General features: G+C 39.6%; 1 protein-coding gene across 1 annotated transcript; it reads left to right on the top strand.

Moving 5' to 3' along the window:
* The first annotated feature begins 655 nt into the window (after positions 1–655).
* Positions 656–11,294, top strand: ndufs2 (NADH:ubiquinone oxidoreductase core subunit S2). Its single transcript, XM_017472162.2, has 14 exons — positions 656–812; positions 2,177–2,280; positions 3,207–3,397; positions 3,547–3,667; positions 3,987–4,099; positions 4,666–4,740; positions 4,845–4,922; positions 5,025–5,110; positions 5,220–5,339; positions 5,548–5,677; positions 6,661–6,756; positions 9,648–9,731; positions 10,304–10,361; positions 11,124–11,294. The coding sequence occupies exons 1-14, from the start codon at positions 709–711 to the stop codon at positions 11,159–11,161; spliced, it is 1,398 nt and encodes a 465-aa protein (XP_017327651.1). The 5' UTR covers positions 656–708; the 3' UTR covers positions 11,162–11,294.
* Positions 11,295–14,083: the final 2,789 nt, after the last annotated feature.

Here is a 14,083-nt window from a genome sequence, read left to right on the forward strand (position 1 = left end):
ATTTTAATCTACAGAGCTGAATTAATATTGCGGTCTAAATGATTCCCTTATGATTCCCCCTGGTTTCTGTGGTCTTTCTTTTACTAATTTCTCAGAAAGAGTCTCGCAGCCTGTGTGGAGTTTCAGTTTCCAGTTTCCTCCTAACTTCCCAAAAAAAATGCCAGTGGGTGGACTAATCATACTATTTCAGCTCTAGGTTTGAATATGTGCCACCTGGAGCCCACTTTTCCAAGTACTAGCTCCGGATTCAGGATAAAGCTGTTACTGAAGATCAATGAGTATCAGTCAGTATTTACTGACCCCTCTCTTTGAGCAGGAGTTCCAAAACTTTTCCAGGGCAAGGCCCCCCAAATGGCATTAACATTTGACCAAGGCCCCCGTCTTTAAAACATTAAAAATACAGACTTCTGAATATATCCCCCTTTTTTTTTTTTTTATTAATAATTACATCTTACATCTTTACATTACATTACATTAGGAATTGATTGTGTGTGTATGTGTGGTTGTCTGAGAATGACAATTTATTTTTCACACCAAATTGTTGAGGCCCACCGGGCGCCCCCTGGCGACCCCCACTTTGAAAACCACTGTCTTTGAGAGCAATAAAAGTCGGTAGTAACTCCGCCCGTCGCTAGGTGGCAGTAGGTGTAGTTGATAAAGCCGCTGTGTGTCTGCGTGAAAACGGTGCCAGTCGGTCGGCCGGGAAAAATGGCGGCGACTATGCTGAGGTCGCTCAAACAGCTCGGACGTCCTTCAGCAGCAATTTTAAACAAAAATGTTGTGACTCCTGCATGCGCTTTGCTTCAAAGCAGGTAAATCCTTTTGTGTAGACGATAAAAGGAAGTTGAAACAGTTTGGTCTGAGAAATGAGCGGTTGTCTTAACAAGATCAAGCCGCCTTTAATGTGCATTTGGGTTTACAGCTTTTATTTAAACAAGTCCGTAGTGTTTTGGTTTAACCATATATGTGTTATGGCGCGTGTGTGTGCTGGTGGTGAGATATATGTGGCTGACAAAATATCGTGTGTTTCTGTATTCAGTAGTTTTAAATGTCCTAGTGTACAGTTCGTTAGCTATTTGGCTAACTGCTAGCCGCTGACAACATGCCCTCCTGCAAATGCCACACAGTTTCCCTGCTGAAAAACACAAACAATAGACACCCTCATTGAATTTGTAATGCTTATAATGGGAATTGTATTGCTTTTAATAGAAACTGTTATGGTGCTTGTGGGTTTCTACTGGTAATTTGGTGCCTGGCATTGGTGGTAGGTTATGTCTAGTGCATACCATTAAGGACTGGTAATGGTTTTAATGGTTAACTGTTGTTTGTAATGGTATTTGTAGTGGAAACCATTAGAATTTCTGTACTGGTTTCTGTTGCATTTTATTTCTCAGCAGGGTTCTCACATGCCTCATTATTCATCATCCTGTAGATGGATATGTTTAGATAATTGTTTTTATCAAAGGGAGCATTTGTAAATATTGGTAGTGGATCATCTTGCCCTAAGATACTAGCTGGCTTCCAATATTTATCATTACTAGTCACTGAATTTTTATAATCAGGTTTAAATTGTGGAAAGCATTGAAAGCAAGCAAGTATCACAGTAATGTGAGGACTCCTTTTCACAGTCAGACAGTAGTTGGTTTTGGTCACAGACAGTTTAGGATAGGTTACAGACAGTTTGTACTGTCCAGTCGTGCAAGTGTAATAGGAGATGTGCTGTCACTCAGTATCTAAGATGGAACTGGCACTTTGGCAAGATTTTGATATTTAAAAGAAAGGAGAAACTCTTGTTAAACAGTATATGATAGCTAATATTACAACAGATGTCTCTGTATAGACTTGTTACATGTTTTCAGTGGGTGTGCACTGAACCACTGCTGGATATTTTTGCCATTACCTACTTTAGAAGCTATGTTGGTGTTGTTTTTGGGGTTGACGTTTTCTGACACGATCAACTGATGTTTTATGCGTGTGACATTGACTGACTCAACACATACTGAATTGAATATTATTGCACAACACCATTACACCTCTGACTTTTTGCATGTCAGACTTGGCAAAAGAAATTAGTATGATGTGTCTGATTTAAGTATCCCAGTATAAATGCATGTTTCTATCTGGGTTATTTAAATATTTCCAAGAACACAAACCGATTTATGTTTGTTCCTTGTAGGCAGAAGCAATGGCAGCCCGATGTGGAGTGGGCTGAGCAGTATGCAGGTGCAGTCATGTACCCCTCTGCCATCACCAAGAATTGGATTCCACCACCATGGAATGGTTTGTACACTTTCCTTTTCTGACTCTTTTACCCTTTATTATAACAATGGATACATTTAAATGCAATATTTGTTAACAAATAATAGTGCTTTAATTTGATTGTGAATATTTCACAATATCCTTTTAAGGTTCTTGCTGGGTTAAAAAAAATATCTTTAGTAACTATGTGTGGAATTGTTATTTTTAGTGCATGTGCTATTGAGGAACTATGAGTTAATAGAAGTAGACCGATACTGATATTGTAAGTCGCTTTGGTTAAAAGCGTCTGCTAAATGAATAAATGTAAATGATAAATAAGTTGGGTAGTCTGTCCAGGGTGTACCCTGCCTTGTGCCCCTGGTTCCCTGTGACCCAATAAGGATAAGAGGTGTAGAAAATGGATGGAAGTTGGGAGGTACCTGCTGATAAAAAATTAAACAACGTAAACAAAGTAAAATATTGCTGATCTTTATTACAAAAGTAAACAGTACTGACTGTACCATGAAACTGTATTGTACTTTTTTTAATGAAATAAATATATAAACATTAATATATTAACTATTACTAAATATTAAAGTAAGTAAAAGACATACATCCAAACTGAACCAAAAAGTACCACTCTAAATAACATATTCAAATAGAGACATCCAAAACTGTATAAAAAAAACACTTCAAATAACACAACAAAATTTGTCAGCAATTGTTTTTATTTTGTCTCTAGAGGACCCTTCTTAGCTGCTCTTGCAACAAATGCTACCTGGATTAACTATGGTGTGGATTTTTGCCAATGACCGATAGTTCCAGCAATCATTTATCGGTGCCGAATAATCAGCAAAACTGATCAATCTGTCAACCTCTAATAGTTAATGTGAACATCCTAAAATGTTTATCCACTAGTGGAAAAGCTAAAGTGTCAGGTAAAGAAAGCCTCCATTGTGTCCTCACAGACAAAGATCCTCCAGCAGAGAAGGAGGTGTCAAACCTCACTATAAACTTTGGGCCTCAGCACCCTGCAGCCCACGGCGTGCTGCGTCTGGTGATGGAACTGAGTGGTGAGTCTGTGAAGAAGTGTGACCCTCATGTGGGTCTGCTGCACCGTGGCACCGAGAAGCTCATTGAGTACAAGACCTACCTGCAGGTATGACTGGGCACAAAGATGCCCAAGATTTAGACCACAGCTACACACATGTATTATGATTTTGTAACCTAGCATTAAAGACTAGGCTGTCTGTTTAATATGATGATGATGATGATGGAGAGAACGTTGTTATTCTGTCCCCTCCATAGGCCCTCCCGTACTTTGACAGGCTGGACTATGTGTCAATGATGTGCAATGAGCAAGCCTATGCTTTGGCAGTGGAAAAGCTGCTGAATATCCAGGCTCCACCTCGCGCTCAGTGGATCAGAGGTAAGGGGCACCTAATGCTCTTAATGCAGTTAGTCTAGATTATGAATCTGTCTACATTTTATTACTTGTAACCCACCTAAATGAGTCCACCTTTATTGGGTGTTTTTTATTTTTATTTCGTCCATTACATAATCTACTTCAGGCTTCCTGGATGCAGAATATTACAATAACGTTAAATACTCTTTTTAAGTTTTTTTTGTATTTTGATATTGGTGATTTTGACCTCACAAGTGTACTTTTGGTTGGTACGAATGGTGGCTATTTATTATTGTTTAAACTACAACACCAAAACAGGAATTCATCTTATCTTTGCCCACAGTGCTGTATGGAGAGATGACCCGTATTCTGAACCACATCATGGGCATCACTACGCACGCCTTGGATATTGGTGCCATGACCCCCTTCTTCTGGATGTTTGAGGAGCGAGAGAAGGTAAGAGGAGGATGATTTCATCTGTTCACGCAAGCAACTGCAACATGGAAATCTGTGATTTTAGTTAGTTTTGGTTCAAGTGTGATTTTCTTTTTCTTTTTTTTGTTCACTGATATGACTGCGACAGTAGTGAATTTACAACCAGTGCAGATGTTAGAATATAGACATGTAGCACCAAAGTGTCAAGAGGTGTAAATTAGGGGGTCACATCTGGTAACACAGGACAGCTCAAATCACATGACTGACCAGATTGGGGTAGATATAGTACTTTCTGATTGGGCATTAAGAATATTCTGAATGATTAGTGAGACTTGTGATGAGCTATTTGCAGGTTGCATTTGCACAAGAAATGTATATACAGTCGATTACATTGTAACAGAAAATGTAAAATCACACACTTCTCTTCGTTGATACTGTGTATTTTATGTTTGGCTTAACTTTGCAACAGCAACTATAACTCTGATGATGTTGGATTTGTAACAGGGGATTACTGGATCTCTTATGAAAGCTGACACCAGTTCTAACATTTCCTGCCTGTTCCTATTTTGTTTCTCTGTCTCTCGCAGATGTTTGAGTTCTATGAGCGAGTGTCTGGAGCCAGAATGCATGCTGCTTATGTCCGACCTGGAGGTGTTCATCAGGTTAGTACATTGGAATTTAAAATCCTCTCCATGTCTTAGTGGAGACCAAAGGGAGTATACATTTGGAAAGCTGAACTGAATCCAGGTTACTGTGTATCTTGTAGGATATGCCACTGGGACTTATGGACGATATTTATGAGTGGTGTAAGAACTTCTCAATACGCATCGATGAGGTGGAGGAGGTATGAAATTAATGAGCTTTACAGAACTTTGCTCTGCTAGTTAATCAGCTGTTGCCTTGTAGGTTTCAGATGTTGAAGTTAATATTGATGTAATATTTGTAGATGCTGACGAATAACCGCATCTGGAAGAACAGAACTGTTAATATTGGGGTTATTGGAGCAGAAGATGCACTCAACTGTGGCTTCAGGTACCAAATACAGACACAGTGTTTAGGATTTGCATTTTTGTTTTGTTTTATACAATTGTAGGTTCTATCATTATAGTACACCATGTATAACATTCTCTCCCTTTCTCAGTGGAGTGATGTTGAGGGGCTCTGGTATTAAGTGGGATTTGAGGAAATCTCAGCCCTATGACAAATATGACGAGGTGGAATTTGATGTGCCTGTTGGAAGTAACGGGGACTGCTATGACAGGTAAGCGCTTCGGAGCTAATACATAAAATTAAGGATGTGAACGTTTAAAGTGCTAACATTAAAGCGCTTGCATTACTAAATTGCCCTGAATGTGTGATCACACATTGAGTGTGAGTTAGTAATGCTAGTGTATGCATCTGTCAAATAGTATAGTTTTAAATTACAGCATTAAGAGAACATGAACAAGGTAATGTTTGCGTTAACACAGATATCTGTGTCGAGTGGAGGAGATGAGGCAATCTTTAAGGATCATGCTTCAGTCTCTCAACAAGATGCCTGAAGGGGAGATCAAGGTGGATGACGCTAAAGTTGCACCACCAAAGAGATCGGAGATGAAGGTGGGCAAGTGTGTGTGTGTGTGTGCGCGTAAGTGTGTGTGTGTGTGTGCGCGTAAGTGTGTGTGTGTGTGTGCGCGTAAGTGTGTGTGTGTGTGTGCGCGTAAGTGTGTGTGTGTGTGTGCGCGTAAGTGTGTGTGTGTGCGCGTAAGTGTGTGTGTGTGCGCGTAAGTGTGTGTGTGTGCGCGTAAGTGTGTGTGTGCGCGTAAGTGTGTGTGTGTGCGCGTAAGTGTGTGTGTGTGCGCGTAAGTGTGTGTGTGTGCGCGTAAGTGTGTGTGTGTGCGCGTAAGTGTGTGTGTGTGCGCGTAAGTGTGTGTGTGTGCGCGTAAGTGTGTGTGTGTGTGCGCGTAAGTGTGTGTGTGTGCGCGCGTAAGTGTGTGTGTGTGCGCGCGTAAGTGTGTGTGTGTGCGCGCGTAAGTGTGTGTGTGTGCGCGTAAGTGTGTGTGTGTGCGCGTAAGTGTGTGTGTGTGTGCGCGCGCAAGTGTGTGCGCGCGCGCAAGTGTGTGTGTGTGTGCGCGCAAGTGCGCGCGCGTGTGTGTATATTAGGTGTATGTGATATAACATTAGTATAAAATATGATAATGTGAGACGCATACATCTCATTCAGGACAAACAAGAAATGTTGTGTTTTCATAACAAAAAAAAAATCTGGAGACATCAAGGCAGTTCTGCCATCCCATTAGATTACATACACGCTTCATTTTATGTGCTTAAAATAATATAGACCAAAATACAATGTACATCACTGTAGTTAATATTCCTAGACATAGCAATTTAACCTTTTCACTAGTCAGCCACAGAGTGTGGTCTCTTAAATGATTTACTAGTAGATTTGTAGACAGTAGATTTAATCATTCAGGGTTCAGTTTTGACGATGTTTATGTATTTGTCTGATATCTGTATTTTAGTGGGCAGTGTGCATGTGCTGTAGCAGTGTTTGTATACCGGTCAATGGCTTTTAATTCTTATGGTGTTTGTCTATGTAGAATTCTATGGAATCTCTAATCCATCATTTCAAGCTGTACACAGAGGGCTACCAGGTTCCCCCAGGAGCCACATATACAGCTGTTGAAGCACCAAAGGTGAGTTCCTGTACTGTAATTTCCTTAGCTGTCCTTTAGCTAGAACCATATGCATCAGACCTGTGTGGGGAACGATTAAAATGTCTCCACAATCAATGTTTACTGAGAGTTTGCATGTACTGTGTAAATCGCAAGATGTTTTATGAACCAGACTTTGTGTCTCCCAACTTGTGTTCTCCTTGAGAGACACAAGAACAAACCAGTTAAAACCCAGCGTAGGTACAGTATTTCCTTAGCTTAGTTTCCTCCTCGTTTTATTTGACTGCAAAGCTGACAACATGGAGGAGTTGGTGGAGTTGGTGCATGATCAGTTGTTTGTAACTGCTCGATTTTACACCATGGACAAAACAGTTTTTTGATTTGTTTTTTTCAAAGTCAATATTCAAAGGCAAGAGGAAGCATGACAAATGTATTCAACCATGAAAAAAGCACCACAGAAAGTGTAATGAAATCCAGATAACAGCGTGCATGTGAAGAGCACTACAGCCATAAACAACTCTAAAGTAAACAAAGGCATTTGAAAAAGGCATTACTTATAAGAAAACAAGTAAGCACTGGAAAGACATCATTGATGCTGTAACATTGCACCTGGCCAAGGTTATAATTTGGGGGTTTTGTGTGACTTCTAAAAAATAATTGATCCTCTTTACGACTTACCAAATTACAAATGTTGTCTCTCCTCAGCTGTACACGTAATGCAGAGAGACATGTAAAACCAGCTCAGCTGATTTCTTCTGTATTTAAATATCACACATACTCCCCTGTCAATCACCTTTCCATTTACTCTACATTTAAATCCTGAAGATATTAGCAAAGGTGATGCATTTTTAATTTAAAATATGCTATTCATGCTTGATTGTTTTAATTTTAAAAAGAAATATGTATGTTTTGTTGGGAAGTGCAATGTTTCTCTGTTTGGTGACTTGTAAAACACACTTAAAAACCAACATGAAGTATAATCATGATAATATCTTGGATCGTGATGCAGCCTGAAAAAATTGTGATATTTGTGCCAGATTGTCCATCTGTAGTTCTCAGTGGAAGTGTATTTCGTGTCACACAGAGCAGATGCACTTCAAGTTTAACCAATGTTTCAATCCACACCATCCCCACGATGGAAAATCTGAGCCCATGCATCCTCTGCATTGGAGTTCTGTCTCAATTTTTTATTTTATTTTTTGCTTGTGTACACAAGTAAATTATTATTATTCTCTCAGATCAGCCTTCTAGGATTAATCTAGCAGAGCATTTGAACATTTAGTGAATAAACATGACCAAGTAATGCTTCTGTTTTGAGAAAAAGGCAGTTTGATAGATATGGCAACCACTGACTGCTTCAAAATAAACTCCTAAATAACTTGTGGAGCTCTGTGAACTTTGAAAACACACTGGAAAAGTTTTGCCTCTTTCTAATGTTTTTCTCATTGAAATTCAGTACAAGGAAATGCAAAGAGCTAATCAGACCTCAACCTTCATTATATGAAGCATGTGGCCAAAAGTTTACAGATGGCTATCACATGGCCATGAGCACATTGTGTGAGGCTGAAACGAATGAAACCTAAACTTCATATAAAAGCACTGAAATCTAAATTATAATCTACAACAGTCTCGTGCCTGTGGAGCATGTCACTGCATGGTGATCAGTTTCCTTGATAAAAAGGAAGCATGATGTGGTGACGGAAGTGCAAACACACAGTGAATTTGGAGATCTAGTTTGATAAATGTGGTATTAAACTATGGAATTAAATTTGTGCCAGAAGTATTAAATGTAACTTTTCAAGAAACAAACAAAAATATATAATAAGAGGAGAAAAACACTCTGAAAATGAAAACGTTGAATTCAGTGGCAAAAATCAAGCATGGTCTTCAAATAAACAGAATTTTTTAAGTTAAGTTTTCTAAGGTTAGTTTTTGCTAATCATGGATTATGAATGCTCTGGCAGTTTTTGTTTACGCTCCGCAAGTTTTACGTTCGCCATTTTGGCACAAATCTCGTGTGTGGGTGGGATTAACAGGCACTTATTCTCACTGGCAAGTGAGATTTGAATTGTGTGTCCAGCTGAGGAGGAGGATGCCGTTGATGACGAGGGCGTTCGTGCAGCTCCCGAAAGCTCATCTCGAAAAAATACTCGTATGAGACTACCCAAACTTAAATATTAATTGCGACCTAATATACTGATTAAATAAGTAAGTCATTTCCACTACAAACGAAGTACAAACGTTGTAACTATACAGAGAACTGCATGCAGAATGCGCTCCAAAATTTTCATCACTGAAGTCTCTACGTCCTGGTCAGGGAGCTGTCGATCCAAATCTCACTGCCAATGAGAGTAAATGGCTGTTAAGCCCCGCCCATATGAGATTTGTGCCAGAATGGCGAACGTATACTTTTCGAGCATAAACGGAAACTCTAGCAGTCTATTCATAAACCAAGATTGGAAAATGAAGCTTAGAAAACTCTTTAAAAAGGAATGTTTATTTGAAGATCAGGTTAAATTTTTGCCATTAAGTTCACTGTTTTCAGTTTCTGAGAGATATGTCTTCTTTCTCATTGTATATTTTTGCAAGTTTTTTGGAAAGTCACGTTCAATACTTTTGGCACAAATTTATTTCCATACTAAACATCTAAAAGTAATACTGGCTGAGTTAAAATAGTAAAGGATGGATATCTGGTTTTAATTACATTTAGTTTTGGCATCTTGGTATGTAGGTCCCTGGGATTTATTGACCCTTCCTTTTTTTTGGAGAGAGAGGGGGGGGGGGGGGGGGGGGGGTGGTTGACTTGGGTTCTGTGCACTGGCCTGCCTTTCTTAAAAAATAATAATAAAACAAACAAATAAATAAATAATAATAATAATAATAATATTGAAGCTGTTTTTGTTTCTCCACAGGGGGAGTTTGGGGTGTATTTGGTCTCTGATGGCTCCAGTAGACCCTACCGCTGCAAGATTAAAGCTCCAGGCTTTGCTCACTTGGTAAACAGATTCTCTTATTCAAGACCTTAAACATTAATAATTAATTTGTAATGAAATAATAGTAGAGTATAATAGATTTTTTTTAAAGCAAATTTGTCACCGTTTACAATCTGGAGCATTTAGCATTATGGTGCATTCCTAGATTGCAGGTGGTGTCATACAATGTAAAATTTGCTACTTTATTGCTACCGATTTATTGAGACAATGTAAATATTTGTATTTAAACAAATGTGTATAATGATAGTCTTTATTGGTCACACATACATTAAAGAATAGTGAAATTCTTTTCTTCGCATGCCCCAGCCTGTCAGGAAGCTGGGGTCAGAGCATCAGCCATGATACGGTGCCCCTGGAGCAGAGATTGTTAAGAGCCTTTCTCAAGGGCCCAACAGTGGCAACTTAGCAGTGCTGAGGCTTGAACCCCCTTCCGATCAGTAACCCAGAGCCTTAACCGCCAAGCCATCACTGCCCCGTATTTTGTATTTAAAATATACAAAATACCATTATATTCCTTAGTCACATTCAATCAACAGTCTTTATTTTTCTGTAATGTGCATATGTTTTTATTACAGGCCGGTTTGGACAGAATGGCAAAAGGACACATGCTTGCCGATGTGGTGGCCATCATTGGTAAAATGATCTCTATGGATATCCCTAACTTAACTTTTTTTTTTTTTTTTTTAAACCTGCAAAACAGTTAATTGTTTACGGAGCATTAGTACTCCGTTACTAATTAAGCTACTCGGTAATTTAAGATAGCTAAGCATTAAGCTATCTGAATACCTAAGAGACAGAAATCAGAACGTTTTGAAGGGAATGGTTTTAGATCAGAGGTTTTGCTGTCCAGTTGTCCAACTCATGGGCCGCAGACCAAATACTGTCTGCTTCCTCATTTCTTTTGCCCCATACAAAATTGCACAAAATTCTATTGTAACAGCCTATAAGAAGTACTACTCAACATTTTCACACTAACAATACAGGATGAGTTTCTACAAATCACCAGCACAGATCAGATTTTTAAAATGAAAAAATAAACATGTACAAATAATGTGCTTTCACTGATCTGTTGTATCTGGTGCAGAACCTACTTTCACACCAGACCCATAGCGTAGTGACGAACCGTGCACTGAACATTCCACTGCCATAGTTTATACAGTGGTGCTTCAAAGTTTGTGAATTTTCTACATTTCTGCATAAATATGATCTAAAACATCATCAGATTTTCACACCATTCCCAAAAGTAGGTAAAGAGAACCCAGTTAAACAAATAAAACAAAAATATTACACTTGATCATTTATTTTTTAAGGAAAATGATTCAATATTTCATATCTGAGTGGCTTTCTTTCTTATTCTGTATAACACTGGCTGTTTTTGTTGCATTTCCCTTTTAGGAACTCAGGACATTGTGTTTGGTGAGGTGGACCGTTAAAGAATCACAATGCCTGTTTTGTGTACATCTGTTTAGCCTATCAGATACACTTTAGCTGTGTTATGATGGACAACTTCAATCAATCCTCTCCATGTATAAAAACCTATTAAACTGAATAAATATTTTGTCTGTGCCTGTTGCTGTATTCATTTCATGTATAGTTGGGCCATGAAGGGTAAATGTTCTGAAAAGGATGTGTTTTACTGAAGTTTGTATTTGGCTAAAACTTATGACTGTCCAGCTACATAAAAATTTCTTGCTTATGAAGGTACAGATAAGCATGGTGCAACAAGAAAACTGCAGGGTGCCAAAGTTACCTTTTAATGCTTAACCATGAGTGAGTCTTTTATAATGGAGACGATTCCATGCCAAGTAGAAGAGCAATTACACTGGGGAGGGGAAACGAGAGACAGGTGGTACTGCATTTCATTTCTTTTCTTTTTGTTGACATACAGTGAGGGAAAGAAGTATTTGATCCCCTGTTGATTTTGTACGTTTGCCCACTGACAAAGAAATGATCAGTCTATAATTTTAATGGTAGATTTATTTGAACAGTGAGAGGGAGAATAACAACAAAACAATCCAGAAAAATGCATGTCAAAAATGTTATAAATTGATTTGCATTTTAATGAGGGAAATATGTATTTGACCCCCTTGCAAAACATGACTTGGTACTTGGTGGCAAAACCCTTGTTGGCAATCACAGAGGTCAGAGGTCAGACGTTTCTTGTAGTTGGCCACCAGGTTTGCACACATCTCAGGAGGGATTTTGTCCCACTCCTCTTTGCAGATCTTCTCCAAGTCATTAAGGTTTCGAGGCTGACGTTTGGCAACTCGAACCTTCAGCTCCCTCCACAGATTTTCTATGGGATTAAGGTCGAGACTGGCTAGGCCACTCCAGGACCTTAATGTGTATCTTCTTGAGCCACTCCTTTGTTGCCTTGGCCGTGTGTTTTGGGTCATTGTCATGCTGGAATACCCATCCAAGACCCATTTTCAATGCCCTGGCTGAGGGAAGGAGGTTCTCACCCAAGATTTGACGGTACATGGCCCCGTCCATCGTCCCTTTGATGCGGTGAAGTTGTCCTGTCCCCTTAGCAGAAAAACACCCCCAAAGCATAATGTTTCCACCTCCAGGTTTGACGGTGAGGATGGTGTTCTTGGGGTCATAGGCAGCATTCCTCCTCCTCCAAACACGGCGATTTGAGTTGATGCCAAAGAGCTCCATTTTGGTCTCATCTGACCACAACACTTTCACCCAGTTGTCCTCTGAATCATTCAGATGTTCACTGGCAAACTTCAGCCGGGCATGTATATGTGCTTTCTTGAGCAGCAGACCTTGCGGGCGTTGCAGGATTTCAGTCCTTCACGGCGTAGTGTGTTACCAATTGTTTTCTTGGTGACTATGGTCCCAGCTGTCTTGACAAGATCCTCCCGTGTAGTTCTGGGCTGATTCCTCACTGTTCTCATGATTATTGCAACTCCACGAGGGGAGATCTTGCATGGAGCCCCAGGCCGAGGGAGATTGACAGTTCTTTTGTGTTTCTTCCATTTGCGAATAATCGCATCAACTGATGTCACCTTCTCACCAAACTGCTTGGCAATGGTCTTGTAGCCCATTCCAGACTTGTGTAGGTCTACAGTCTTGTCCCTGACATCCTTGGAGAGCTCTTTGGTCTTGGCCATGGTGGAGAGTTTGGAATCTGATTGATTGATTGCTTCTGTGGACAGGTGTCTTTTATACAGGTAACAAACTGAGATTAGGAGCACTCCCTTTAAGAGTGTGCTCCTAATCTCAGCTCGTTACCTGTATAAAAGACACCTGGGAGCCAGAAATCTTTCTGATTGAGAGGGGGTCAAATACTTATTTCCCTCATTAAAATGCAAATCAATTTATAACATTTTTGACATGCATTTTTCTGGATTTTCTTGTTGTTATTCTGTCTCTCACTGTTCAAATAAATCTACCATTAAAATTATAGACTGATCATTTCTTTGTCAGTGGGCAAACGTACAAAATCAGCAGGGGATCAAATACTTCTTTCCCTCACTGTAATGCACCACACTGAAAAGCAAAAACTTCATTTCAATGCCATTTGATCAGCAGAGGATAAATACTGAATTCATGTGAGAAGTGAATATTCTCCACATTACAAGCAACCCATGTCAGTGCATTGCATTTCACTGTGCCATTCCGTTTATATGAAAGATAATACACAACCTGTAATGCTTTTCATTAATGATGTACAGTAAATGTTCCACACTGAAAAGGAAACGCTTCACTGAATGGCTCTTATGTTGCTTTATAGCTTCAGTGAAAAATAATCAGTAGCTGATTTTGGTTTTAAGATTTAAATGTGAACTTCGTGACAAGTGAATGTAATTCCTTGGTGCCTTGTCTCTCACTTTGATCATGCACATTTCATTAGTGCCACACCGAAATGTTATCACTGTCCAAACACGGCCATAATCTATACGTGGGGGTGTGGCTATAATCACCGATCACTAATAAGGCTTGATTTTTCCACTTACTCACTGCTCTCAGGCTGTGGTGCTCTACAGTAGCCCAAGAGAACGGTGCCTCAGAAGGCTGCAGCAATGTAAGGAAAGGCCTTGTTTCTAATTGGTCGTTACAGCCACGCCCCAGTAGAGCTTATGCCTGTGATTGTATTTTGGTATAAAAGTATGTGCAGAGGGCAGTATTTGTAGAGAGAGCTGTAGCCTCTAATGGTTTACAAAATGTAAAATGCTAACATTCCAACTTTTTAACTTCATAACAGATGTTTTAACACCAGTGTGCAAACAAAAAAGCAACGAAAATAGTCAGTGCCAAGTCTTGCACTCGTAGAGCACACCAGTGGTCACCAACCCTCTTCCTTGAGAGCTACCTTCCTGCAGGTTTCATCTCCTGCCAAAATCTAA

The sequence above is a fragment of the Ictalurus punctatus genome, chromosome 7 (genome assembly GCF_001660625.3).
Source record: "Ictalurus punctatus breed USDA103 chromosome 7, Coco_2.0, whole genome shotgun sequence".
In the NCBI taxonomy this organism is placed as follows: Eukaryota; Metazoa; Chordata; class Actinopteri; order Siluriformes; family Ictaluridae; genus Ictalurus; species Ictalurus punctatus.

Excerpts from the sequence above, each read along its gene's own strand:
- ndufs2 (XM_017472162.2), top strand. The coding sequence starts at position 709 with ATGGCGGCGACTATGCTGAGGTCGCTCAAACAGCTCGGACGTCCTTCA. Across the intron at positions 5,111-5,219 it reads GCACTCAACTGTGGCTTCAG|TGGAGTGATGTTGAGGGGCT; the intron begins GTACCAAATACA and ends TCCCTTTCTCAG. Across the intron at positions 6,757-9,647 it reads CAGCTGTTGAAGCACCAAAG|GGGGAGTTTGGGGTGTATTT; the intron begins GTGAGTTCCTGT and ends GTTTCTCCACAG.